The 26,389-nt window shown below is 55.8% G+C and overlaps 10 protein-coding genes across 10 annotated transcripts, besides 5 other annotated features; 4 read left to right on the top strand and 6 right to left on the bottom strand.

Moving 5' to 3' along the window:
• Positions 1–1,082: part of a sequence feature (possible transcribed region) that runs on past the window's edge.
• Positions 1,083–3,260: 2,178 nt separating this feature from the next.
• Positions 3,261–4,370, bottom strand: CYME_CME168C (hypothetical protein; the record flags this gene model as incomplete). The annotated part of the gene is made up of 1 exon (XM_005535607.1): positions 3,261–4,370. One exon carries the CDS (start codon positions 4,368–4,370, stop codon positions 3,261–3,263), a length of 1,110 nt encoding a protein of 369 aa, XP_005535664.1.
• A 164-nt stretch (positions 4,371–4,534) lies between these two features.
• On the top strand, positions 4,535–5,290 carry CYME_CME167C (hypothetical protein; the record flags this gene model as incomplete). The annotated part of the gene is made up of 1 exon (XM_005535606.1): positions 4,535–5,290. One exon carries the CDS (start codon positions 4,535–4,537, stop codon positions 5,288–5,290), a length of 756 nt encoding a protein of 251 aa, XP_005535663.1.
• A 65-nt stretch (positions 5,291–5,355) lies between these two features.
• Positions 5,356–7,428, bottom strand: CYME_CME166C (probable pre-mRNA splicing factor ATP-dependent RNA helicase PRP43; the record flags this gene model as incomplete). Its single annotated transcript, XM_005535605.1, has 1 exon — positions 5,356–7,428. The coding sequence occupies one exon, from the start codon at positions 7,426–7,428 to the stop codon at positions 5,356–5,358; it is 2,073 nt and encodes a 690-aa protein (XP_005535662.1).
• Positions 7,429–11,112: 3,684 nt separating this feature from the next.
• On the bottom strand, positions 11,113–12,186 carry CYME_CME165C (probable dimethyladenosine transferase; the record flags this gene model as incomplete). Its single annotated transcript, XM_005535604.1, has 1 exon — positions 11,113–12,186. One exon carries the CDS (start codon positions 12,184–12,186, stop codon positions 11,113–11,115), a length of 1,074 nt encoding a protein of 357 aa, XP_005535661.1.
• Positions 12,187–12,452: 266 nt separating this feature from the next.
• Positions 12,453–14,371: a sequence feature (possible transcribed region).
• CYME_CME163C (hypothetical protein) lies at positions 14,310–15,896 on the top strand (the record flags this gene model as incomplete). Its single annotated transcript, XM_005535603.1, has 1 exon — positions 14,310–15,896. The coding sequence occupies one exon, from the start codon at positions 14,310–14,312 to the stop codon at positions 15,894–15,896; it is 1,587 nt and encodes a 528-aa protein (XP_005535660.1).
• Positions 15,897–16,104: 208 nt separating this feature from the next.
• CYME_CME162C (Rub1-conjugating enzyme E2) lies at positions 16,105–16,719 on the bottom strand (the record flags this gene model as incomplete). The annotated part of the gene is made up of 1 exon (XM_005535602.1): positions 16,105–16,719. One exon carries the CDS (start codon positions 16,717–16,719, stop codon positions 16,105–16,107), a length of 615 nt encoding a protein of 204 aa, XP_005535659.1.
• Positions 16,241–18,206: a sequence feature (possible transcribed region).
• Positions 17,085–18,793: a sequence feature (possible transcribed region).
• Positions 18,794–18,943: 150 nt separating this feature from the next.
• CYME_CME159C (hypothetical protein, conserved) lies at positions 18,944–20,059 on the top strand (the record flags this gene model as incomplete). Its single annotated transcript, XM_005535601.1, has 1 exon — positions 18,944–20,059. One exon carries the CDS (start codon positions 18,944–18,946, stop codon positions 20,057–20,059), a length of 1,116 nt encoding a protein of 371 aa, XP_005535658.1.
• On the bottom strand, positions 20,016–21,467 carry CYME_CME158C (similar to UGA suppressor tRNA-associated antigenic protein; the record flags this gene model as incomplete). Its single annotated transcript, XM_005535600.1, has 1 exon — positions 20,016–21,467. The coding sequence occupies one exon, from the start codon at positions 21,465–21,467 to the stop codon at positions 20,016–20,018; it is 1,452 nt and encodes a 483-aa protein (XP_005535657.1).
• A 278-nt stretch (positions 21,468–21,745) lies between these two features.
• Positions 21,746–23,137, top strand: CYME_CME157C (hypothetical protein; the record flags this gene model as incomplete). The annotated part of the gene is made up of 1 exon (XM_005535599.1): positions 21,746–23,137. One exon carries the CDS (start codon positions 21,746–21,748, stop codon positions 23,135–23,137), a length of 1,392 nt encoding a protein of 463 aa, XP_005535656.1.
• Positions 23,138–24,015: 878 nt separating this feature from the next.
• On the bottom strand, positions 24,016–25,317 carry CYME_CME156C (similar to mitochondrial ribosome small subunit component Rsm22; the record flags this gene model as incomplete). Its single annotated transcript, XM_005535598.1, has 1 exon — positions 24,016–25,317. One exon carries the CDS (start codon positions 25,315–25,317, stop codon positions 24,016–24,018), a length of 1,302 nt encoding a protein of 433 aa, XP_005535655.1.
• A 180-nt stretch (positions 25,318–25,497) lies between these two features.
• Positions 25,498–26,389: part of a sequence feature (possible transcribed region) that runs on past the window's edge.

Genomic DNA, 26,389 nt, shown 5'->3' with positions numbered 1-26,389 from the left:
TGCTTCAAACATGGATGAAATACACGCTGTCATGGTCACTGTTGTTTTCCATCGCAAGTCTTCAGCGTTTCAGATCCGTGTTTACACGAAGTACTGCGCGATTCCCTCAAAGGTTCGTTGATCACCAAGCTGTTGGGCGCTGTGCGAACACCGGACATTCCCGGATGTACATCGAGGTATTTTGCTCCTGAAATCTCGCTTTTGCAATCCTCTGGTCGTCAATATTCTCGCCAGCTGATGTTCGCTCGGCCTGACGTACACCGTCTCGTGTATCCGGCTCTGTTTCAGGTGCTTTTTCTCTGCCTGTTTCATTGAGCACCCATGCTATTGATGCGAGGGCATCGTCCTGAATGCATCTACGGGAGTCGTATGGAATCGATTCCCGCACTCGTTGGACGCCGTCCACAAGTCCGCAAGGGTGCAGTCATCGCGCGCTCCAGTGCTTCCAGCGCCATTGCCTGGCACCCAACCACACGACATATCGGAGATTTTCGTTTACAACTCTTAGTCGAAGTGAGTGCATGTACGCTTCTTGCTTCTGTACAACCGAAACTGTTGGTGACCTCCGCGCGCTCGTATGAACGCCCCGTAACGATCGTCCGCGTGCGCCGCTTGATCGCTCGTGTTCTCTCTGAACGGTAGCATACCTTCAAACAGTGCCCACTTTTCTGGGCCAGTACCATGACTGGAAAACGTCGACAATGCGCGCCTCATAAAGCGCCCGAACTGAACCCGGACATGATGTTGCTTTCTGAGGTTTGCCTGGTACGTTTTAGGACCGGCACCTCACATACTTCGATCGTCGAGATGGCGCGGCGACGCGGCAAGATATGCTGGTACGCATATGCGCAAAACGCTGATGCCTCGCTCACGTCGAATCGCATCATCTGCTCTGAACATTTGTGTCGTGTTGTCGCGCGAAGGTTTGATCGAAAAATCGAGTGGAGTGTAGACAACTGGCGATCTCGCTTCCGAAACTTGTATGAACAATCGGTTGAGGAGACGCGTCGAGGCAGGAAACAGAAAAGCCAGGCAAGACGAGCGCGGTGAAGGGGGGTTGCGATCCGTAAAAGTACGCAGCATATTTTGGTGTCGCGAACGCGAAAGATTCGTTTAATCATCGATGAACATAGAAATGCTCTGGGATGTCTTGGAAAAACGAATTCGTTTCGATTGAGCCAGAGAAAACAAGCCAGCACAGAGACCAGCTCAACTGCGATGCCAGCTGCGGTGTCCTTGACCGCTCCTGATTGACGCAATCCGATGATACCTACGAGCCGGACGGAACAAAATGGGAAAAAAGAAGCCACAGAATACGTCGACCAAGCACGAGTTGTTGAACGATCTTGTCCGTTCGGCGACGATTCGGTGATCAAGGGATTAAATCGCTGCTAGGGCTGGTGTTGTCGTCCGTCCCGTTTCGCTCGTCTTTCAGAACAGTGGTTTGCTCCGGTTTGCGTAGCCAAGTGCAGGTGTACCATTTCCCCCGAAGGACATTTCGTTGCACGAGATGAACTCTCGTTCGTCCTGTGATAAGCGCTCGCGTTTCACGACGAGATCAGTCTTGCGCTCTTCGACGCGTGACTATCTAGCATACAGGCGTGCTTTTCGATTCGTATTTCTGGGTCTCTTCATCACCGTTGTCATTAGCGGTACGGAGGCGTCAAAATCCAGCGGTGACTTTGGTAGTATTTCTTCATCCAAGTACGCTACACAATCAATCGGCAAGGAAACAGTCGAAGAGAGGTTCTGGAGGGTTCTACTGCGGGAGACTGACGTGTCGGATCAGAGCGATGAGAAAAGCGGTTCATGCCCCAGTTCATTATAGAAGGACAGGCACAGGTGGGGCCGTTCTTTTCGCGAGCTACCACAGACAATACCAATTCATCCAGCGACTGTAATCGGATCGACACGATGCATTCTTTTTATCGAATACCTGCAAGAAAACCAAACAATAACCAAAAGAGCGTGCTGGTACGGGTAATCGGACATTCGCTGCTCTGATTGCAACCAAAAACATCTCAGGAATTGACGATTACTCAAGATACTGCAGGCGCTGGCTCCAGTAGTAGCAGCGTGCATCTGGCCAATCGCCGGCAAAAATTCCGGACATGCGGAAGCGGCACGGCTTGATCCCGACGCCTGCGATCTATTCCTCTATGCGTCGAATGCTTGGGGTGCTGGTGTGCTCTCAGATGCGCAAGAGGGTGGCGCAATATGCCCACGTTCAACCCAAATTGCCCTAAAGTCGATGTATAGACTCGATCGCGACATATTTACAAGCTGTCTGTGGTCAATGTCGCTCGAGGCGTATCCTGGTGCTTTGTTTGCATTACGAATCGCAGCTGTACGGAGCATCCACTTGATCAGCTTTCTGAAGCGAAATCGACAGCTTGGGAGCTGTGAATCTTGGACGTACCGAGCACCGCTCGGTATCTTGAGCATCGCTTGCACAGTGTTGCGGTCAGCAGGGAACCGCTTGCGTAGTCGCAATCAGCGCATTTGCTGGCGCAGTAGAGGCAGTTGCTCTGTATACAGGGACTGTCGAAGAGATTCTACAACTCGAGCTCGCTGAAGTGGTTCGTTGCACCACAGCACTTATGGAAAAGGATGGAACACTTGCTGTTCCTTGGCGCAAAACGGATCAGCACCGACTCCACATGGAGTTCGCAATCCAAATCATAGTCAGCAAGGTGCCAAAGGAGACTCTCAACTCGTCGTTTTCCTATAGTGGAGTGCACTACGCTGTTCGCTATGGATACAGTAGTAAAAATCCGGGGTCCGCGGCTTGGCGACGCAGCCCCAACTGAAATTAATTATTCGGAAAACGACCTTAGCAGCGACGTAGGATGTGATGGCATGCTTCAGACGGGCGTCAAACTTGGGGCACGCTTTTCCAATTGCCAGACTCGAACTGGTCTTTTTTCCTGCGTTCCCCAGGAGATCAATGAAAGCGCTCCAACCAGACCGGTAGCAAGTAACAAGCGATAGGTAGCGGGCACGCTCTCTGTTCAGGGTGGCGCAGAGAGTCGAAGCCTCCACGTGTCCCGCACGAATCGAGCATATGAATACAGCGGGGAACCGGTGCATATCGACACAGCATCGCTTCGATGCTTGCAGCATTTCGTAGTACATTCCAGGTCCAGATCGATACACTGAGGAACCGTCGTCATTGCACAGGAATGCAGCCACAACAACTGTAGATTTGCGTCTCATGCGCGGTGCTGCTGGCAAAATGCTCGGTTGTACTGCCTGTGGCGTCAGTGCTTTACAGAGGCACTGCTCGGGGTTTCGGAAGCCGCAGCGTGCTCGCCCTCTGAACCCGAGCTCTCAAGATACAGGGCCAACATCGGCCTCCCGGACGGGGCGTCACGAACAGTTGCGCGCCATGGCAGCTGAATAAGCCTTCGTGCTCGCCAGCGCTGCAGCTCAAACTCTACCTGTTTCAGCAAGGATGGCGTGACTGGTCGATGTCGAACAACATCAGCAATTGCTCGGTTGACCCAGCGTATCTCTCTGCTAGCCTGATCCAGTGCCTGATCGAGCTGCGCCTCAAGACGGTTTGCAGGCTCCTCCTTTGAATCGCTGAACTTGTCTAGTTCGCGTTGCTTATCAGGTAGCGCGGTCTGCTGTATCCATCGGTGCCATCGTTGGCGCCACCATGCGCTCGTCAGTGCCGTCTGAATGCACGAGTTTGTCAACCAGAAGAGCAACACCGCCGAGGGCAGGTTCACGACCCCCGGCGTTATCACGAGCACCGCACCTTGGAGCAACACTTTCAGCGACTGGCTCTGTAGCCAGTACTGCTGTGTAGGAGGCGATCGCGTTTCAGCAGAGGTATTTCCGGCCTTACTGAAAGGCATCAAGGGGAAGCTGTACTCCAAGTTCCGCAACATGAGCACCATATTGCATAACGGCAGCAAGTAAAAGGGATCCGGTTCGGAGAGATCTTTCAACCAAAGACCCGGCAGCGTCCCGCCAAGGTCACCTGCCAAAGCGAGCTGTCGAACTCGCAGTGCAGCGAAGACAAAAGCTGGCAAGCCGACAACGCGTCCCCAAGGTACAAGCGCTCTCCAGCGACTTGTGCCGTACCGTTGTAACGCTTTTCGTTGCAAGCACGTCAAACTCGAAAGAAGGTCATCGTTCGAGGCACTGGTCCGATGATTCAGTTGTACTTGGCTCGAACGGGTCAGCAGTTGGTAGGCAGCGGAAGCGAGTCGTTGCGCCTCACGCAAGCGTAGCCACTGACGGGCCTGGTAGGCCTCCAGTGGAAGGGTTATCAGTCGCAGTGCTATTGCAGAGCCCGTCAACCAGAGCACCGTCAGGCCCCCAGAGCGTTTAGTTTGTTCTGGGTCGTGCCCCGCGGTCATAGGTCGGCTTGGCCCGAGTCCCAGCGAACCGCGATACTCTCTAGCGTCAGTACGAATGCGGCTGCAGAGCAACGTTACAGGAACGGAGCACTGCAGACCGTAGACCCGCTGTTCTAAAGACCGTCACTGAGCGGTGCGTTGACCTACGTTGGGGAACGCTCTCTATGACTGTCTACAGGCTGCCTGCTTCAATCAGTTTCGACGAAGTGATTCAGCGAGTCTCACGAGAAAACGTTGGGGCAGTCGTCCGGTGCGCGGTCGGTGAAGAGCAGCTCGTGGTTGCGACGAGTCACCGTCAAGAGGCATGGACCGTGTTGAAGAGTTTTTTGATCAACAGATGCGTTCCGATGGAAGCAAGGGAAGAGGAGCCAAGTCTTGGTCTCGAAAAGCCACAGTACTGGGATCGCCTTCCTGCGAACGGACGCACTCCAATGGAACGAAGCGACCATGGGCGCGGTCTGGAGTTTCAGAAGTCGAGTCAAGATGATCCCGTTTTCGAGAAAGAATGCCTCTTGTCCGGTTATGGTGCACAAGCGCCCTCTCAAACCGGGACAGAGAGTTTGCAGATACCGCAGGTCGCTTTGCTCGAAGAGCCTGTGCCCCCAGCGTACTTGAAGAAAGCTGAAAACGCAGCAGTGAGCTTTTGTGGTCTGGTACGCAAGGATCGACTTTCCAGCGATAGGGTCGTGTCGGCACTTGTTTACGAAAGTTACAGAGAAATGGCAATGCTCTACATACATCGCATCGCTGCAGAACAAAACCTCCACATGTTTGTCCATACTGTTGCAGGAAGCGTGCCCGTGGGTTCCGTCTCCGTGCTGGTGACTGGCCCCTCAGTGGAGAGCGTACGTCTGGCGCTTGAGGCTCTCAAGCGCTATGTACCTATCTGGAAAGAAGACGTCAGTGTTCCATGCATTTAGCATGAACTAGAATACCCTCGATGACACCCATCGTTGGCCTCGGAAGACGCATGCGGCTCTCCGCGTCACCTGCAGGCTTCGCGAGATGCAAACGTCGCTGTCGAGCAGCGACTACTCTGGATCCACATGGGCTCACACGCAGTGATGCCTCGTAAATAGGGCTTATTTGTGTAGATGAAATCTCGATAAACAATCCACTCGGGATATGCACCGCTGGCGTACAGCGATGACGGATGTAGAGCGACAGGATGATACCCTGTACGGATGATCCGATAGGATCGCTGACCTTCCCGACGCGCTGCATGCCGGAAGAAACCCACACAGATACATCTTTGAACGAGCTCCAACAATCGTTCTCTCGTTGAGACTTCCGCAGGTATGCTCGCAGAGACCTGCGCTGCCAACGCGTCCAGCTGCGGCGCATTCGCTGCGTATAGCGGGGTGCACTCCAGCAGCTGCATGAGTTGAGTGAAAGCATCTGCAGCAGCGGACAGCAAACGTTCATTGAGATGATGCTGGATGCACCAGCGCTTTCGCAGCGGCGGTGCCTGCTGCAGATACTGGTGCAGTATGCGCCCAGCGGTAACGAGGTCGCCAGCACGCTCCTCGACAAAGAGCTGCTGCCAGTGCCTCTGAACATCGATCCGGCGCTCCCCGGGCAGCACAACCAAGAGTCCACTGCTCCATGCATCCACACTGAGCATCGCTGCAATCTCCACTACCTGGGAGAGCACCATAGGCTCGTGCAGCGCCTTGGCGGCCAACACCATACGCGCTTCCATCGGCTCCAACGGCAGGCCAGCCATCTGTCGACCGAGCAGCGGGTCCAGTTGAAGTTGATCGTCCAGGGCTTCAAGCTCGTGCAAGTGAACAAGTGCGCGTTCCATGCTGGATCGCGGTGGTGGATTCACAAGCGGCAGTTTCCAGGGCTGATCCATACCCATGGCATACAGTTGCAAGAGTGTGCTCGCCAGATCGCAACGGCATAGTTCGGGGACTGGATACGCGCTGAGCTTTGGCCACAGCGTCTCTGGATAGAGCCGAATGCAGATGCCACCGCCGGCTTCGCGTCCAGCGCGCCCCGCCCGTTGCAAGGCTTGTGCTCGACTAATGGGACGAACCTGCAAAACATCCGCATCCAGGGATGGATCCAGGATGCGTTGTTTGCTCAAGCCTGTATCGATAACAAAACGCACTCCGGGAATCGTCAGCGATGTCTCGGCAACATTGGTCGCGAAAATGACCTTGCGAGCAGCAACGGATCCAAGCGTCTGCGGACGGCTCTGATTGATCGCAGCTAGCTGCTGCGCTGGAGGCAACGTAGCGTACAAGGGTACCGCAAAGAGCGGCGCGCTTCCCGGACCCCGTCGCCGGAGCCTTTCTGGGAGTAGCTTGACGGCGAGTTCGATCTCCTCTTGGCCAGTTAGAAATACTAGAATATCCCCAGGCACGTTTTCCAGATGGAGATGAAGTTGAAGGACCAGGTTCAACGCCGCATCCAGATGCTCTGCGCAGTAGTCCGCTGTGTAGAGAATATCGACCGGATGGAGGTTCCCTGGTATCGAACACACGCTGACCGGCCCGATCGCTGCGCTTTGAAAGTAGCGCAATAGCGTCGTCACGTCCACTGCTGCTGACATGAGCACCACCCGGAAAGCGTCCGTCGCACAGGTCGGCTGCTTGCGGCGTTCGATAAGCGCTCGACGTGCAACCGCCATTAAAATGTCCGTCTGTATGAGACGTTCGTGTACTTCATCGATGACCAGAGACCCATAGCGACGAAAAAGCGGATCGCTGATGGCCTCGCGCAAGAGTACACCACTTGTGGCGTACCGCAAACGAGTTTTCTCGGGATCGGAGCAGTCGTCGAAGCGGACTGCATACCCCACGTATGTTCCGAGTCGACAGGATAGCTCCTGACTGACGCGTCTGGCGACGCTGATGGCTGCCAAGCGACGTGGCTGCGCTATCGCGACGGGACCGAAGCCCTGTTCATCGAGGAAGCGGGGCACGAGTGTTGTCTTGCCGCAACCAGTGGTGCCTAGTAGAAGCACAACAACGTGGTTCTTGACGGCGTGGATGATTTCGTCTCGGTGCTTCCATGCTGGTAGCTCCGTTGCGTTCGTTTGCTGTCGCATCGCTCGCCCTCTGCCTGAGAGCCTGGCGTTCAGCTGGTGCACCGAAGAGCCACAAGCGGTACGCGATCTGCAACTTAGGGTGTCCCACGTGTCCGTTTAAGAGTACAGTGCGACGCGGCAGCAGCTCATACGACTGTGCGCTGCAACTGGAGGCGTCCCCGGTGTCCGTTCAAGAGTGTGGAGAGACGCCCCAGCTTGTCACTAGATTTTTAAACCCTTCCTGGCGAAGTATTCGCAACCAGTACCACTGCGATGCGTTTCACTATCACGAGAAACGGTTCTCAGAAAAAGCATACGACGACTGGGCTATGTGGTTATCAGAGCGAAAACGCTTCGCGTCGTTACGCTCAATGTATACCGACGTGCTGCCGCCTTCCAGTGTTGCACGGCCTGCCTGCCTGCCTGCCGGCTGCTACCTGTTTCTGTTTATCCATATGCAATTCGAGTTTGAGACGCTGACCCCACAACGTTGGATCGGGTCTGCTCATCGGGTCCCGTTTTTGGCACCGCAAATCGTCTGATATTGATAGCAGCGTTTTCGTCCCTGTTCACGAACTCCATGCGTTTGTTGGAGCTCGTTGAACGCACCAGTGCACGGAGTCCTCGAACTCGTGCCCTCTGTGCCATTTGCTGCTCGAACAGCGCTCCGGGCTTTTCTATATCCGAAGTGCTTCGCTGACGTTCCTCCATTTCGGCCTTCAGGAGTTTACATCCCGGCTCATCCCTTAATTTCTTTAAAATGAGCTTACTCCTTTATGCTCTCGCCAGAGGACCCCCCTCGGAGCGAGAAGGATTTGCGGAAGCAAGACGGCATTTGCCCTGGAATCACCGTGTGCTGAACGCTTCAGTGAGTCGCTCTGTGAAGCGATCATTACGTTTCACGATAGGAAACACCCGTTCGATTGGTTTGAATCACGGAGCGTACGGCGGAACGAGAAGCAAGCCTATCCCTATAGAATCGGCAAAATCTCGAACGGAGGAGGAAAGATGAAATACCTCGTTGTCCAATAGAAAGATGTCGCCAGGCGTCTGAGAAAAGTCCTCAGTGATTTGACAAAATGCATGGTGCTGTTGCATGAGCCTTCTCTAGGAGAGAAACGAAGGCCGCCAAATGTATCTACTGTAGCGAGAACAGGTGATGATGTCTCAGTTCGCTTCGATTTCGATCGCACATACAACGGGCTCCGTCTCCACGGGTACCTATACATGCTCTGACCGTTCTGTTCGAAGGAAGTTTCATCGACTGGAAAAACAAACCCACATCCCTGTGCTTCATACGGATGGCGACTTCCCTGGAATGCTGTAATGGACATTTCGGTTGAAGATGGCCGTGAATGACATTGGACTTTATATGCGACTGTACCCAAGTATTTTCAGGACCGCACCAACGAGGTATTCAGATACGTAGACGCTCTTGGCAGCTACTGTCGTCGCTTTTGTTCTCCGTAAGGCGATTAAAGAGCCGTTTCATACGATTGATTGCGGGCAGTTTTTCACTGAGCCAGTTTTGGCGCGGAACGCATGTACCTGTTTCTTTCAGTGTTCCTCAGATATCTGAGCACAGTGTTATGATTCACCCGAAGCAGGAATGCAGTTCTCCCTGAACTATTCAGTAACGAATATATCCTACAGTCACCTCGTCTGCAAGCTATACAACACATGCCATCGTGATTTCGACCTCCTGCTATTCACCGCATCTGAGGGGAAACACAATTGAGTTGGAAGACTAGAAAACAGAACGGGCCCTATAACTCGGGCATACATATTCAAATGCTGTTGTCTTCTCCATACCATCCTTATTGGCCTTTGCGAACGTTTTCTATGCCTGCTTGCTTTTCCCATCTTTCATATCCGGCATTGATTAGTAGGTTCTCTGCTGCGCTTCCAGGTCCGTTGTCAGCGATCCAAGCATTTTGGTGGCAGCGTTCGAGTACCGATTTCGACACTTGCGGCTGTGATTGACGCATTTCATGACCCCAAAGCATCTGTGAACGATGCGTCGCCATCTGCGTTCATCACTTCTGGAAATAGTCCTGGTACTCCGTTCGTCGCAGTGACCGGAGGTTGTGGTCGGGTGTTCCCGCATGTCCGCTACGCTTTCCCCTACGAGTGCTGCATTGTGGCGCGAAAATGCTTGCTTTACCGTCCGATACATCCAGGTCAGAGAGCAGAGGTTTCGCCTCGCTGCTCTTCTCGGTTTCCTGCCCAGTGCAATGCACAACGATCATGAACTTTTTCTGAGCGATACCATTGGCGAGTACTCTGTCCGCGGTACAAACAAGCGTACGCTGTTCCATTCTGTAGACGAGTTGTGGAATCCGATGTTGACCATGATGAAACAATTATGAAAAAGCGAATGCAGGCTCGAGACCAGGACGAGAGCTTTCGCTTCGTCTGCACTTGCTTCAAGCAAAGCAGCGACGCACGCCCCACTGGTACTGATCTCTGGAATGTCTCAAGTCGGAGTCCGGGGTCTTTCTCCACGCAAAAAAAAAAGAGATGGGCGCCTCTGCAAGCATATCCCGTGAGCGGTCTCCAGCTGTTGTGGAATCTCGTCTAGTCGACGGCCACAAGAGAGACGCATATGTTGTTCGCATGGAATCGATAATTTCACGTCAGCAGTGGGGTGAATGTTCGCGAGGAGCCTTGCGAAAGAGCCGTCGAGAGACGACGTCGTTTTCTCTTTCCGTCGTGAATTCAGGTGCGCAAACTGCTGTGCCCTCGAGTCGCCTTGGAACAGAAAGCTCGAAAACTTGGCATAATGCGTGACAAGAGCACGCTTCACATAGCAAAAGACAAGTGCAGAGACTTGTACATAGGAATTGGGGAACGACATCGATTATTTTTCGAATCATGATTCGATGCCATTGCGAATCATTTCGGTTCCGGTAATATACGAATTCCAGCGGCAAAGCGTCGAAAGAGCCACATCGTAAAGGTGACCGAGAATCCGAATACCACCCGTAGATCCGCTAGCCCATACTGATAAACTTCGAATGCCGGGGCTGTATATCTAAACCAATTTTTGCCAAAATAGAAAGGCTGCGACAGAGCAAGCGGTTTCGTGTTCCATTTGAATCTGACACGGGGGCATGGGTGGGTAGTTTTTCAGGGAACTTGCTCCGTGCACAAGGCTACTCATAGTCCATGCAGGTTCTCCCGACTAGTGCTGATGGCAGATACGCGTTCCTACGCGCACATAGGTAAGCTATGGTTCTCTCCGTCTTTGACAAGCTTAAGTTATCGGAGGCATGCTCCACGGGGCGAAAAGATCTCCCGCGCAGTGGTGTTTCAGACCCACGGATGAAGGATAGCGCGTTAGTGCGACGTACCCATTTTTGCCTGCAGCCCGAAGTGGATCCACACGAACAGATACACGAGATTCGCCACAACATAGCCAAAATGGTGTACACTGTGGCGCCTTTCCGGAGTCTGGGGTCGTCTTTTCCCCCGACGCGTTCGAGTAGTGCCGCCCAAAATAGACTCAGCTGGTAGACGCTGGGGAAAACCATGGCAGGGACGCCTTCCGCTTCCTCATTCATCCATGGAGCCTAATCGGACGACTGGACACTTTGCATTATCTGCACATTTCACTTTCAGCGATTGCCGCCGAACGCGCACAACGCCTGCGCATCATTCTTCCAGAGCGCACCGCTCGTACCCCGTTGAGCCAAAACCCGGCTTTCAGCTCGTAAAACGAAAGCCATGAGCCTGTAGCGTGCAAAGCAGCCGTAAAAAATCCTCCAAGCTCATCTTCGCTGCACGTGTCTGCAGCAGCCCCTGTTCCGACAGTATGCCGTGAATCTCCGTACGCACAGCTGTGAGTGCAGATCCGTCCTCAGCTTCCAATGGCACTGTGTCCATCACGTCTGGAGGAGGCACGAATGAGCTGGCAGCGTTTTCGTTCTCATCGGTATCGTCTAGTGCCAAGTCGGTGTCGTTCACCATCTCCATCAGCGCCGACGCTGTTGTATCCGCAGAGGTCGTGTTTTGAGACTTTGCCGCCTCATCCCGAATGCGGGCTCGATTCGTTTGAAGCAGTTGCACAACCCGCGACTGACCAAAGAGACTTCCCAAAGTTCGATGCTTGCGAGCGAAGCAGAGTCGCAGCAATCCATCCCATTCACGGAAATCAAGGGGAGGTGCCGGCTGTCGCAACTGAATACGGACGACGCTACTGTCGACCCGTGGAGGAGGTCGAAAACTGTTACGGCTCACTTTCATGAGGTGTTCTACGCGGGCCAAGAGCTGCACATTGACAGCTAAACGCCCATATGCTGGATCACCAGGTCGAGCAATCAGCCGTTGCGCAAACTCGCGCTGAAACATGATCACTGCGGAGCGAAAGGCAGGTCGATGCGCCAGCAAACGGAACAAGAGCGGTGACGAGATCTGGTACGGTATATTGGCAACGAAAACGTCGAAGAATGGCCAGTTTGCACGAAGCACGTCACCGTGGATGACCTCCAAGCGACTAGCAAGTTCAGGGCCCAGTGCTTGCACCCGTTTTGTTAACTCGATGATCATGCGCGGATCGACCTCAAAAGCGACCACTTTCTTCGCATACTTGAGCAGACGCACGGTTAGGTTGCCGGTACCTGCTCCAACCTCTAGCACGGTGTCTGTGGGTCGAAGCTGAGCCTTCTCCACCATGGCGTCCGTGACGGCTGCATTTTTTAGGATATGCTGACCCCGCGACTTGTGGAATGGAAAGCCACGAAACTGCTTTCGTTTCTCCACGCTCCGTTTCGGAGACATTCTTGAGCACCACTAAAAGCGCTTCTTCATGGACACGGGAAAGCGTTCGCTGCACCGTCGAAAGCTTTGTACATCGAACGAAGCGAAACGTGTTGACGGCTACCAGAACGCGGAAACGCTACAGACAGAAGCAGCCTTGTCGTTGGGGTTGTTCGGCGTGTCTCTAAAGCGCACCGCCGGCGGCGGCGGCGGCGACGTCGCTACATGCAGGAGTCCACGCTATGCCATACCTATGTTCGATGACAATGGAAAACAGCACGGGTCCATCTATTTTTACCTTTCGATTTTCTTCCGGAACTTTTCTTAGTTGCACGGCTACGACATTGAAATGCATGGCAGAGCTATGCTGGATTCATGGGTAGAACGAGGATTTTCGGTCGTCTCATTGGAGTGGCTCCTGCGACGCTTTCCCACTGGAGTTCGTGACGTTACCGGCGTCAAGACCATTGGCGACGCCCTCGAACTAGCGTTCGTTACCTAACCGATATCGTGATCCAATATATGGGTGCAGGCCTCCGATGTTCTCCTTTCCTGACGTTTAGCAAGCTCAAATCATGCATTCTCCAAGAATTCGATTTTTCGATTCCAAGTCGAATCGAAGGTGCAGCAATGTGCAGCGCTGGATGGACTAGGTAACGCAACTGACGACGTTCGTTGACGGATTCTTCACAAGCGCATGCCGAAAGTTCTTTGAACTTGTCACATCCAGTAATCGTTTCCATTCGAAATACGAATACTTGCATGTTCGTGCCTGTAAACGAAACGGGATTCCATTGCAGCTTGATAGCTCTCACGGAATATGCTCACAGCGGCTATCATCTTGCCCGTTTGCGTGGCAAAGAGTCTTGCATTTGGAATCCAATCACTGCCGCGATCACTTCCAGCAGAGCGTGCGTCCTCGCAGTGTACAAGCCAGCATAGACCGATCGAAATTTCTCGACGCGATCTGCAGCCTAGATTCTCCTTCCAGTACTTGTGCTCTGACAGACATGAGTGCGTTCCACAAATCCTCTATCGAGTAGAGTGGCGTATCCCTTCTGCAGCGAACCGAGTACTCGTCAAGGGGATCGCCCAGGAAAAGCCCGTGATGCCAAGGTGCGGTACCAGGCGCCGAAATGGAGCAAGGCATCGAGTAGAGCCTCTAGTTCCCGTCAAGGGCATGTAGCGTGCGATGAAGTAAGCGTTCACGCGCCACGGGATGATCCTCGTAGGCAAAAGCGGTGTGCTTGACATCTTGGAGCACCTGAGCGTCGCCGAATTTCACCTTTTGCGAAGCGCCTCGCTGTGTCCAAAGAAGATGAACATGGAAAGCGAAATCTAGACCGCAACTACTGTCTTTCTCTGCGATGTGTTGACAAGAGCCGAATGCGGCGAAATCAGGACTGCAAGGCTGCCACCAACATGTTTCGACTGCTGGCAACGGAGCTAGACGTAATCGACAGACCTGCGCGTTTCCATCCGAGGGAACAGAGAGGAATAGGAAGTAGAAGCAGATATAGACAGCTCGACCAGTGTTCAAGCCACTGCAAACAGCGTCAAAGTTTAGCGTATACGCCAGAGACGCACGACCCGTTCCAAATAATGCTGACACGGACGCGGCCTCACTTCCACGGAGCAATTGTACTCAGACTGTTGTCGTAAGCAGCAGTGTACCTGCAGGAACCTGGATCCCTTTCGTATTCCCCGAAACCACTTTAGCACCCAATGCGAACCTGTTCAGACTCATGCATCTCACACCATTGAGGTTGCAGGTGTCGCTACGACCTTCTGGGCAAGGCTGGATACCCGTAGCGTTGCGCGGCTCTCACCTTGTGATCGTGCCCGGCGAGAAGACGGGGTCGAGCAGTTGCGGCGTGTTCAGTCACCTTCCGAGAGATGAAGCTCTCTTCCCTGACCACAGTCTGCAACTCCCCAAGTCAGACCGAATTCTAGTTCGGCGCTTCGATCTTGCTTGTAGAGGGAGAGTCGCTCGGCAGTTTGGCACAGCGGCTCTGTGAGGGCGCCTCCATCGCCAGGGCGCAGCGCTTGCGCCTAGCCGTACTGTCGCTGCGTCTCGGTGAGCGCTTCAGGGCCAAGTCCATCAGTGCGACTGTTACGGACGTGCTTTCAGTGAGGTCTGGAGCATGCCCGGGACCAAACGGCAACGCACAGGAAAAGCAACCGCAGCGTCTCGTGCCTCCGGGTCGGAGACGACCGAAGTGGCAAGCGTTTTCGTGGCAGCGCCGGCTGCGGCCTCTGATGGCGCTACGAGCTCCCCGGTCGATTTTTTGCGTGATCAACTTGCCCAAGGCGACTGGAAAACTATTGAAGAATGGTTGGAAGCGGTCCCTGTCACGATCAGTCGAGCGTCCCAGGTTGAGTCGGTCCTCGAAGCGCTAGAGGGGTACGTCGCAGCACGCCGCGGGGAACCGTTGACACCGCGGGAGGGTCTGACGCTCATTCGAGCGCTCTGGCGTGGACTCATGGCTCGCACTTCTGGAATGCGGGACTGGCAGTTGCGTGCTCGAGCTATGCGACTGTTGAGTGCAGCGCTACCAGTTGACGATCGCTCGCACGTGAACTTGCGGAATGCGTATGCTTCTCTGGCACCGGGTTCGCACTGGCCTCGGCAGATCCCGAACGTTGAAAAAGAGGGAGCGGCGCTCCACGCGTCAGCATTTATATCCAGATCATCGCGCTCGACCAATGAAACAGATACAAAGGCGGATATTACCAAAACGACGACGATAACGATGTCTGGTCCCGAGCAGTCCCACGCAGACACAACGAATCACTCTGATGATCAGCAGAAGCGAACGCATGCTTCTACGCAGGGAATGAGCACGGAATCTACTCGCCCGGAGCAGCAGCCGAGCATGGCACCGAGTCCGACTGCACTTGCAGCTCTGTTGCGGATGCTCGGAGGTAACGTTCCTGTGGACGCAACTGACGCCAGCCGCGTTCTGACTGATTTTCTCCCTGCACCTGGCGATGGCGTTGAAGACAAGAGCTCCGACATATCGAGTTGGCATCGATCGATTCATTTCGCTGGTGTTCAGCGATCGCTCATCCAAACCTACAACTGGGTCGAGGCCTGTGCGGTGGGCGCTCTCGACGCCAGCCTTCTGGAGCAACTTCGCACGGATGACTGTTTCCAGCTCTTGCTTTTGTTACGGATTTGGATGTTTAGCCTGCGCGTTGACCATCCTTCATGGGTTTCATTGCGGAAAATGATATGGCAGCGACTGGAACACCTAACGAGTCCTCGTTCTCTCCATGTACTTCGACATATTTGCCAAGACGAAGAACATCGATGGATGGTGTGGAAAGGTCGCGGATGTCCTCGCTTTGAGCGAAATGCGCTCGAACCGTGGGATACATCAGATGCTCCTGGCGATACCGCTGGTGCGACGGATGCCCAGATGAATGGGCCAGCGTTGCCGTGGTTCCTCGTAGAAATGCGATCCGCTCCAGGACAAGAGAATCTGAATGAAACGCATGGTCGTCTCGAAATCGGCAGCCTGATCGGCATGAAGGAAGCGCTGACACCTCCGGTGACGGCGTGGTTTCGGTGTCGATATGCGCGAGCATATCGAATAGATTGGCTTTTAGCGGCAACGGAACAGCAGCTGCCGCTCGAAACTTTTCTGGACACACAATTCGTTGACCTCGGAGCATCCACATCTGCAGCGCGAAGCGACGTCCTGCTGGGAAGCACACAGTACGGCTAGTTGCGCGCTGACACTCGCACGGTATCGTGAGCGGATCCTGCATTGGTGTACGCTGGCCATAGCTTGTGAACGAGCCACCCTTCCAGACTGGAAATGCTTTCGGCGGCAGCGTCTAAAGTGCGCAGACTTCAGACACCGGCGAGCTGCGCCCCAGCGACACTGCAGATATGCATAAGCGACGCAGGAAGCCGTTTCCGGTCTGCATGTCTCATGGAGGTGCAGCGTTCTCGAAATGGTATTGGCGCTCCCGAACCTGCTGGTGAACACGAGCCTGAAAGGCGGCGGGGTCTTGCACCAGCATCTCGGCGGCTGCAGCGTTTAGAGCATCGTTCGGGTTCGGCTCCAGTAACAAGTGCAAAAGCCCTTGAACTAGCGATACGAGCGTATACACGGGTCGCCAGTCCTCACGTAAAATACTCAGACAGACCGCACCGTGTTCGTCCAGGTTAGGGTGCCAGACAGCGTCGAGGCAGCGAACCAGTGGCGGCTCGAAAGGATACGTCTCCAGCACCGTAAACGCAAAGCGAAAGCACAGACCCTTGTACCAGCCCTCTGCTGGAGACAGCGTTACGATAAACCGGGAGATATCCGAAAGGTCCGGAAACTGCAGCTCGAGTTCCGGTGCAGTCACGCCGAGCTCCGTCAAGTCCTGCTGGAGACGCTGTTGACTCAGCCAGCGTAGCGACGCGGGTGTTGGCACTCCAGCTACCTGGGAACTCGGTTGCGGCGGGGTGCTCGCCAGTTGCGAGGTGCTGCGAACTTCGTCACTTTTGTCTGCATCGTCTGTGGTTTGTGCGTCTTTCCATTCGGCCAGACGCAGCATAGTACCGACCGCAAACAGACAAGCGCTACGGGTGTTGAACCCTAGAGTCCAGCGCAAGCGCGAGCTCCGTAGGTGCAGCGCCGGGCGTCCTGGAAACACCCGGTGGATCAGAAGGCTCTGACTGCTACCTTTGCATCGTACACATGTCAGGCCGCTGATCTCTTGACTATGCGGCCTCTCTCCTGTGCAAAACAGATGGAGGATGAGGGAGCCTGTCTCCAAGCGATGGCCCAGAGCATACCTGGGCCCTCGTTGTTTTTCACAGAGCACATGTCGTGACTGCAGCTTCGTGTTTACACGTTCTACATCATGAACAGAGCGCTGTTCGATAAACGCGTCTTTCCAAGAGCCTGGTTACAGCCTCACTTTACCACTGGCACCCCGTCTGTCGAAACTTTCGATGCGGGCACCATACGCATTCGCGGAGAGCCCAGACACCTCGCAGAGCGATACAGATGCAATCACCACGCTGACTGAAGATACACATATATCGATTAGATTCATGATGCATCGGCAGAAGCCGTCCCAAATACGATGCCCCACGGGGACCAGTGAGAACTGAGGCTCTGTGAGTGCAACGCATTCGAGCGCGTCCCAGTATCACGCGGGTGATCCTCGCGAGCGCCTCGTACGAAACATGGAGTCTAGCGGGACCGGAGTCAAACTCGTAGATGAATCGATCACGAGACTTCAGTCGGTGTATGTTTCTATTAGACAGAGTCTAGCGGGAACGGAGTCAAACTCGTGGATGAATCGATCACGAGACCTCAGTCGATGTATGTTTCTATTAGACAGAGTCTAGCGGGAACGGAGTCAAACTCGTGGATGAATCGATCACGAGACCTCAGTCGATGTATGTTTCTATCAAACAGAGTCTAGCGGGAACGGAGTCAAACTCGTGGATGAATCGATCACGAGACCTCAGTCGATGTATGTTTCTATTAGACAGAGTCTAGCGGGAACGGAGTCAAACTCGTGGATGAATCGATCACGAGACCTCAGTCGATGTATGTTTCTATTAAACAGAGTCTAGCGGGAACGGAGTCAAACTCGTGGATGAATCGATCACGAGACCTCAGTCGGTGTATGTTTCTATTAGACAGAGTCTAGCGGGAACGGAGTCAAACTCGTGGATGAATCGATCACGAGACCTCAGTCGATGTTTGTTTCTATTAAACAGAGTCTAGCGGGAACGGAGTCAAACTCGTGGATGAATCGATCACGAGACCTCAGTCGGTGTATGTTTCTATTAGACAGAGTCTAGCGGGAACGGAGTCAAACTCGTGGATGAATCGATCACGAGACCTCAGTCGATGTATGTTTCTATCAAACAGAGTCTAGCGGGAACGGAGTCAAACTCGTGGATGAATCGATCACGAGACCTCAGTCGATGTATGTTTCTATTAGACAGAGTCTAGCGGGAACGGAGTCAAACTCGTGGATGAATCGATCACGAGACCTCAGTCGATGTATGTTTCTATTAAACAGAGTCTAGCGGGAACGGAGTCAAACTCGTGGATGAATCGATCACGAGACCTCAGTCGGTGTATGTTTCTATTAGACAGAGTTTAGCGGGAACGGAGTCAAACTCGTGGATGAATCGATCACGAGACCTCAGTCGATGTTTGTTTCTATTAAACAGAGTCTAGCGGGAACGGAGTCAAACTCGTGGATGAATCGATCACGAGACCTCAGTCGGTGTATGTTTCTATTAGACAGAGTCTAGCGGGAACGGAGTCAAACTCGTAGATGAATCGATCACGAGACCTCAGTCGGTGTATGTTTCTATTAGACAGAGTCTAGCGGGAACGGAGTCAAACTCGTGGATGAATCGATCACGAGACCTCAGTCGATGTACGTTTCTATTAGACAGAGTCTAGCGGGAACGGAGTCAAACTTGTAGATGAATCGATCACGAGACCTCAGTCGATGTATGTTTCTATTAGACAGAGTTTAGCGGGAACGGAGTCAAACTCGTAGATGACTCGATCACGAGACCTCATTCGGTGTGCGGTTCCATGCCGCTTCCTTGCACTCTCCTGGACGCAGACTCTGCAACAACACTGGGCTGCACAGCCACGGGTACAAACGTGAACGCTGCTATGTGCAGGTGTGCGCCGATCCATAACGCTGCCACTTTGTGCTGGCACGTGCGCCTGTGCAACAGGTTAAGCGCACGACGCCTTTCGGGGAACTGACTTAAAGCAAACTCCGCTGCAAGTTTATGGTTTCGAGACCGGCACGTCATCAGAGACAACTTGCTTTTACCGTGGAGTCGCTGTGGTTCGGTTTTGTACCTGCGGTGTGCACACGGCAGTGCAGGTACTCGCGCTCCGCGTGGGTGCATGGTGCGGCATGCGCTACGCGCACCGCGGCAGTTATGCCATCGGCACGCTCCTCGCCTACACACAAGAAGCACTTGCGTGTGCCAGTTGCCTGTGCGAGCGTGAGCAGCCACCAGGGAACGGAGCCCGAGAGCCGCTATCCGAAACCGCAGCTCCGGGAGGCGCGCACTATCCGGGAACCACCAGCAAGTGCTGCGCTCAGTGCCGCACAGCGACGGCAGCTACGCGAGGAGGCCGAGGCACCGTTCCGCAAAGCGCGCCAGTTTCTCTATGCCGGCGGCGTTGCGAGTGCAACCATCGCCAGCGTTATCGCGCTGAGTAGCCTGGTGGCCCTCACGGGCAGTGCAACCGCCACCGAGAGCTGGTGGCAGGCTGCGCGCAACCTCGGTATCGACGTGACCTCTGGTGTGCTCTGTGCAGCACTCTACCGCTGGGACGATGTGGCTGCCAAGCGACGCCTCGAGCGCATGCAACAGGGAGCGCGCCTCGCTGCGCTACAGCTAGAGTCGGAGCCGGGACCTCGCTGGCGCTTTCCCCTCGCTTCCCTGCGAGGGCAGTATCGAGTCATCATCACTGTCACGAGTCTGGAGAAAGCGCGCGAGTGGCTCGCTCAGGCCGAGCCGCATTCGGATGCACTCATTCAGCGGAGCGTTGTCTGGGTGCCAGTCCTCTGGGACGCGGCCCGACAAACGCCTACAGTGCCGTCCAGCGCGGAAACGCGGTCTGCTTCAGGTGTGCTCGATGCTTGGCTCGTTGCCCTGGATGCCGCCCGCAGACGAGCGAATGCATTCTGGATCGCAACCCCAGCGAATCCTCAGGAATGGCTTGCCTGGATCCGGGAAGAGTGTGCGCGTGCATCGAATGTGAAACCGAGCGATGATCTCACGTTCGTCATTCGCAGGGACGGTCGCGTCGGTGCACGAATCCGCGGACTGGTGCGCCTGCCGCGCCTCATGGCGGACCTGGATCGGCTCGGGGCCCAAGCGCCGCGCTAGCTGCAGAGGCGTGGCGAGTGCCGCGCACCTGCCCCAGCACCTCATCCAGGCGGCGACAGAATCGTTCGATGTCGATATCCCGGATCCCAATGGCTGCTGCCAGGTTGAGGTACGGCACCGGATAATCCGCGATATGCGCACCGTACCCGGCTAGAAGCACCCCCTGCACGAGACGCCGCTCGGTGCCGAGCACGGCGCGCGGCCCTGAACAGCGCCTCGCGTACAGCATGCTCCCGATCGCCGTTGGCTCGATGCCGCCCTCGAGCATGGTGTGTTCCAGGCTGATTGCGAATGAGATTGGGTTATCGGGCGTGTGCAATAGTCGTTCGCCGTGCTTGGCGAGTACTGGCGCCAGCTGCGCCTGGAAGCGCTGGAAACGACGCTCGCGTTCGCGCAGCAGTCCCGAGAAGCCGTCGCGGCCGAGTTGGAGCAGTGTAATGAACAGATCCACTACCGGTGCCACGGAGGCGCGACCCGGATATAACGACTCCACTGCCTCGATGAACGTGGGGGAGGTGCCAGCAACGCCGGCGCCGCCGACGGGCACCATAAAGTTCTTGTCGAACGAGAAAATGACGGCATCGACCCGACCTAGGCGACACGCTGCGCACACGAGCCCGTTGCAGCGGCGGCTCTGCACGCCATAGGCATGGTTAATGAGGTGCGGTATGCCGTAACGTGCACAAAGCTGAGCGATAGCAACAACACGGTCAGGGGCACGCGGCGCAAAACACGATGTGGTGCTGATGACGGCAGCGTAGCGGCTGGGGTCGCTCGCTGCCAGACGCTTCTCCAACGCCTCCATATCGGTGACGACCTGGTCGCCATCGAGTTTGTTTTCCAGAACATCAATCTGGTAGCCAGCGGCTCTGATGCATTTCAGACATGCTTTCTGGTCGATGCGGATCCAGAGGACGCGATCTGCGGCGGGTCGCTGCCAGCGAAGCGCCAGCAGGCACAGCGTCATCGCCATGCCGGTGGCGATCGGCAGCAGCGCGACCCGACGGCAGCTCCTGAAACCGGCAACATGGAGCGCATCCAGCAATAGCGCCGCGCATAAACGCACGAGGATGGATGCACCGCAGGCCTTGGGCTGCGAGGCAGCCAGGTCGCCGGCCCGGCCCATGCCGTGCGCCATTCCGAAATGGCGCGCCCGCACGAGTTCGCTGTAAATACGGCCTTCGCGCTCGCCGACGTTGGCTTGGTCTATAAACTGGTTTGCGTCCAGGCCGGCGAGCTCGTCGACCAATAGACGAACGGTGTGCTCGTCGAGTCCCTGAGGCAAAAGTCTTCGCTGGGTAAGGAGTTGACGAAATAGCGCCGTGCGACTTCGGCGGGCGGCTTCGGCGACAGTAACGTAGGCCGGATCCGCTAGTGCTCGGGCTTTTTCGAGCAGATCCGCATCCATAGGTTGCGCAAGCGGACCACCAGTTTGGATCCTGGTCGCCGGCCGCGGGTGTACCTGGAACGCAGCAGCGTCGAGCGCCACCGCTGGAGAAGAAAGACAGCGGCGACGTGCGCCGGCACGAAGCCCTGGCCCTCCGCCGGACGCGCGCGCTACACTCGGCCAGCCCGGGAACGCTCCTCGGGCAAAGCGCAACGCTTATAGACGGTGCGCGTGCGCTGAAAGGACCTAGGCCGACCGTCGCTCTTCGCAGCTGCGACGTAGCAGCCTCGCAAGAGCCGATGTTGCGGACACCTTTTCCAGGTAGCGTCACGCCGTACGCGTCGCTGCTGCGGCGCTGGTCCGCCAACGCAAGTCTCTACCACCTACGACGCTGGGCTGTGCACCTTATTATTGCATGCTTGGCAGTCTATTCGACGCTGCGACTGATGGCTCCGGATCGAGGTAACCTCGCGGACTGGCTGGATGCGCTAGCCGCCAGCCGCGATAGCCCGTCGGCGGCGTTCTGGGACACCCCCTCGGCGCCGTTCCGGGCGAAAGCGGCTACCGCGGAACCCGCGTCAGCGCCGAACGCTCAGCTGGGACGCATCAGTGCGCTCGAATCACTTGCCACATTGTCAACGACGTCCTGGGCCTGGACGTCGAAGGCCCAGAATCTGACGCCCCCACGCATTTTCGTGTATCCTGGGTGGTTGTATAGTCAACTCTGGGGCGGCAGTGCATCCCAGTACGTACCAGCGTACGCTGCGTTGGCAGCGAATGCGGCGCAGCAGTATGCGCTGCACTATCCGTACCGCACTGTTGACCCGGACGCCGCTGATATCCTGGTGACGCTACTGGCGAGCGCTTCGCCCAGCGTTGCATCGCGCGGCCCCATCGAAGCTGCACGAGCGCTTTGTCGCGCACTGGCGGCGAACCGTGGCTCAGAGTCGTGTTGTCGCCGCTGTCGCCATGTCATCCTCGCAGGCGAGACTGCGCTTATCGTGTCCTCCACTGAGATGCTCTTCGACACTAGCGTGCCAAGCTTGGAAGTGCGCTGGCTCGTTCCGCCTTTTCCGAATGCATTCGACGCGCCAAGCTCCAGACAAAAGACAACGGAATCGCGGCCGTATACGGTTTCCGTGTTGACGCAGCTGCTGCCGTCCGAATCACTCTACGTGGCGTCCTGGTATGCCGAGACTGACGTTCGCTTCTTCACCAGCAGCGACGCTCTGGACCTCTGGTCGCTGGCGTCGAGCACTCGTTTCTGCTTGGTTTCGGCGAGTCCGCATTGGCAGGGACGTATCGCCGTGGCCATGAGCGCTGGCTGTATCCCGCTGTGCATTGCTGGGGACTCGGCCCGGCTTGTCCTCGGAGAATCGGAAACCGTTCTGCCAGGTTCTCCGGACCAGTGGCTTGCCGTTCTGCGTCTGTACCCCACGGAGCGGGTCGAGCAGTTAAGCGCTGGCGTCCAGGCATGGTTCCAGAGCCATCTGGGGGCCCCGGGTGCGCACGCCCTGGACGACGCTACGCCGGCGTATGCACAACAGTTAGCCATCCGATTCTTCGTGTCGCTGGCAGAGGAGCGCGCTAGCGACGAGGAGCTCCTCGCGCCGGACGATGCGAAATACACACCAGACATCGGGACGGCTTTATCGGAAACACTCGATCGTGAACTGCACGAACAGCAGTGACGCACACGCAGTAAACCCACGAGTTTCTTGCCGACAATTGCGAATCGTAATCGATACTCCAGATCACCTGCTATACTCCGATCACACGTAATTCATTGCGGAACTGATTCCGGTCTATCCGTGAAAGCGGTAACATCCCGAAAAAGAATGCGCTTTGGTGAATGAACGACAGCAAGAAAAGAAAGCACGATGTGATGCTCCAGGGCGCTGCCGCCGTGTTTTCGTTTCTATCACGCATGCACGCACGCATGCGACCTGTACACGTGTCCTGTGCACGCATATCCCGCCGCCGCTCACTCGGAAGCCATGCACGCGCGCACGCACCGTTCGCGAACTGATGCTGTGCACGTGTCCAGCGGTGATGGGCAGCGCGGAACACACGCACGGCCGCATGCGTGTCGTCGTGCAACGTGTCCGCACTAGATGAGGGCATGCCGGTGGCGCATCGCCGACGGCGTGGTGCGTATCGTATTCGGTAGTGGGGATCCATAAAGTGCTCCAGCGCAGCGCCCGTGAGGTACCCATACCGATTGCCCGGTGATGAGGACGGGCTTCGACATCCTTTTCTGGACGAGAAGCAGCATCAGAGAAGCCCGCGCCTTCACACCTGGTGCCGATAGAAGCGCCCACCTGGAGCCGGTTCATCACTGAGCTCTAAAAGCCATGCGACAGGAGCTTATCGCGCGTCCCTGTGCAAGATGTATCCCATCCAGCAAAGCACAGCACAGCACAGCACAGCACAGCACAGCGCGCTACAGCAAACGTTCCTCGCGTTACTGCTGCGTAGGGCACTGCTCGCGAGGCAGTCGGCTGTCCGCCACCTTCGCTTGGGCCGCTCGATCATGAGCGACTGGTACAATCATTGTTTCTGGCTCTGATCAGGACACATTCGTCCCTGCACGGTCGAGCGGTGTCTCTGCATCAGCGAGTCCACATGCTGCGTCTCGATCAGAAGCGTCCCATTCGTCGCCCCAGGCAGCATGCCGCGCTCTTTGATAGGTTCCGTCTGCGTGCTTGCGACGCGTATATGTGTGCTGTTCAATTTGGCCGTTGCGCTGGCAGACATGCATGACAACGTGGCCTCCACGTCGTAGCGGCTCCCGCAGAATTCGACCTGGTGGAGCCTGTGACTGCGTTGCGGCGCGCGCAGCGTCGTCGCCGTCGTCCTCCTGGACTCGTTCCAGCGCAACGTAAGCGTATCTGCGCAGAGCATGACCCCGATGCGAGGGCATCATACGTTTTCCTTCGCGATCCAGAGCGCCGAACGCTTTCAGGGATGGATCTCGATGATAGCGTTGAGCAAAATGGCAAAAGTTGTGGCGGTAGCCGTGTTCGCCCCGCTCCGCCGCGATCTTGGTATTGTGCTTCGTGCTCAGCGGACACGGACCGGAATGGGGGCACGGTGCCGCGACTTTCACGGAGGAATGGAAGCGCTGCAGTAAATGGCTGCGCACAGCTTCCATACGGGCAAAACCTTCAGCACAACCGGGCTCGATGATCACGAGCATCCCCCGACAGCGCATCCAAAGCTGCTCGAAGAAGTCGAGGCTTCGTTCGTAAGCGCCGCCATCAGATCGACAATGCACGGCGGTGATTAGGTCATAGTCGTCAGGGGATTCCAAATAGGAACGCGTTTTCGTATCCGCACGCAGCCACGTTTGGCACGCCGCGGTCGCCTCAAGGTGTGAGTGCAGGAGCACGGCATCGAGTTTCGTAGAGGGCCATGTTGCCTGAGCAGCTACGATGCCCATTCCCCCAGAGGTGCTCGCAATATCGAGGATATGCTTCGGTGACCAGGCTGGTCGCATTATGGATAAACGCAACAAGACGCTGCGCAGTGCAGCATAGTGCCCAGGTGCCTTCCAGGCGAGAAGCGCCAGCGCCTTGGCGTGACCGACATATGCAGGTGAAAGTCCTGTCACAGTGTCAAAAAGCGCCCGGCGCAGTTCTCGTATCGAAACCGGGCTTTCTTTACCTGCACTGAATGCACTTGTCAGTTCCCGCAGGATGTTTGGCGCAATGTTCTCGGGAAGCCGAGCTGCCCCAGCACCCAAGCGCCCAGTGCAGAGGCGCCGGACAGAGCTCGCGTGAGGTCCAGTTACTCGCGAGTCCCCGAATCCAGCAAAAGAAAAAGTTCGCTGAGTCAGCGATCGGTTCAGTGCGCGGGCACTTGCGAGCATCACTGAGATAGAGGTCTTCTGCCCAAAGCTCGCACGGCTTTAGTTTTTGCGGTTGCTCACTTGAACGAACCCAATCAAACCTAGGGGTACGACAGATGTGCTCGCCGCGCAGCCTACGGTCGTAGGGGCTCGTCAGCGCTGCACCAGCGTCCTCGGCGCGCACACCTGGCGTATTTCATCATCGAGAGAACCCTCCTCTGCTGCTCTTTGTGTGCGTTGAAGCACCCACGTCTTGATACGTTGGCACTTGGGAAACAGGAGGAAACAATGACTGCAGAAACGCTGAATGCGTCCGACGCACTCTCACTGCGTTTGCGGTGGCGATACAACGGAGCTGTGAACGGACGCCTGTGCTGACGTTTTTCTGTTAATTTATCTCGTTCGCACTTCAGACGCATCAACCAGCGCTCAGTCACTGGTCGAAAGCAATATCGTCCTGAAGGGAATAGAGGAGAGCTCGCAGCACCCCCAGCTTGGCCGGATACGGGGCGCTTGCAGCTTCCTCGCTTCCGACAAACTGCAGCGTGGACGCAACCAGCTACTACCACCAGCCTCGAAGCTTGCTTCGTGTCGCGCTGCAGAACAGGCGGAGGTTATGCGAGCCATTCCCGACGCCGTGTTGATGCTGCAGCTTTTTAAGGTGGCCGAGTGCTGTTTCCTCGCAAACATAGCGGCCGGCAAAGACGACTTGCGAAGCATCTTCGGAACTTGGATGGACCCACAGCCATGTAGCCCAGAAGTTGAGGTGCTATTGGGAGACGGTGGAGCATTGGCCTCGGTATCCATCGACGCCGTTTCAACAGCATATGCGGTTCGAGTCGAGAGGGCGCTGCCATGGTGACGCCAGCGGCAGCGGTGTCTGAGGACCTCGCGGCGCATACCACAGGCGCATATCACCAGCAGCGCACTGCTTCCCATGCGGTTTAACGAGCATTCCATGCAGTTTCTCAGGATCTTTCTTCATCGCCAGAGCAAGTGAATCGCTGCCTGTACTGAGCTGCAATGTTTCGGATGGCGACATACTCGCACGCGATCATACATGGGATCTATAGTCAGCGATCGAAGGGAACAC

This window comes from Cyanidioschyzon merolae, chromosome 5 (genome assembly GCF_000091205.1).
Source record: "Cyanidioschyzon merolae strain 10D DNA, chromosome 5, complete genome".
In the NCBI taxonomy this organism is placed as follows: domain Eukaryota; phylum Rhodophyta; class Bangiophyceae; order Cyanidiales; family Cyanidiaceae; genus Cyanidioschyzon; species Cyanidioschyzon merolae.
The sequence above is the reverse complement of the archived record's forward strand: the minus strand, read 5'-3'. Positions and strand labels throughout refer to the sequence as shown.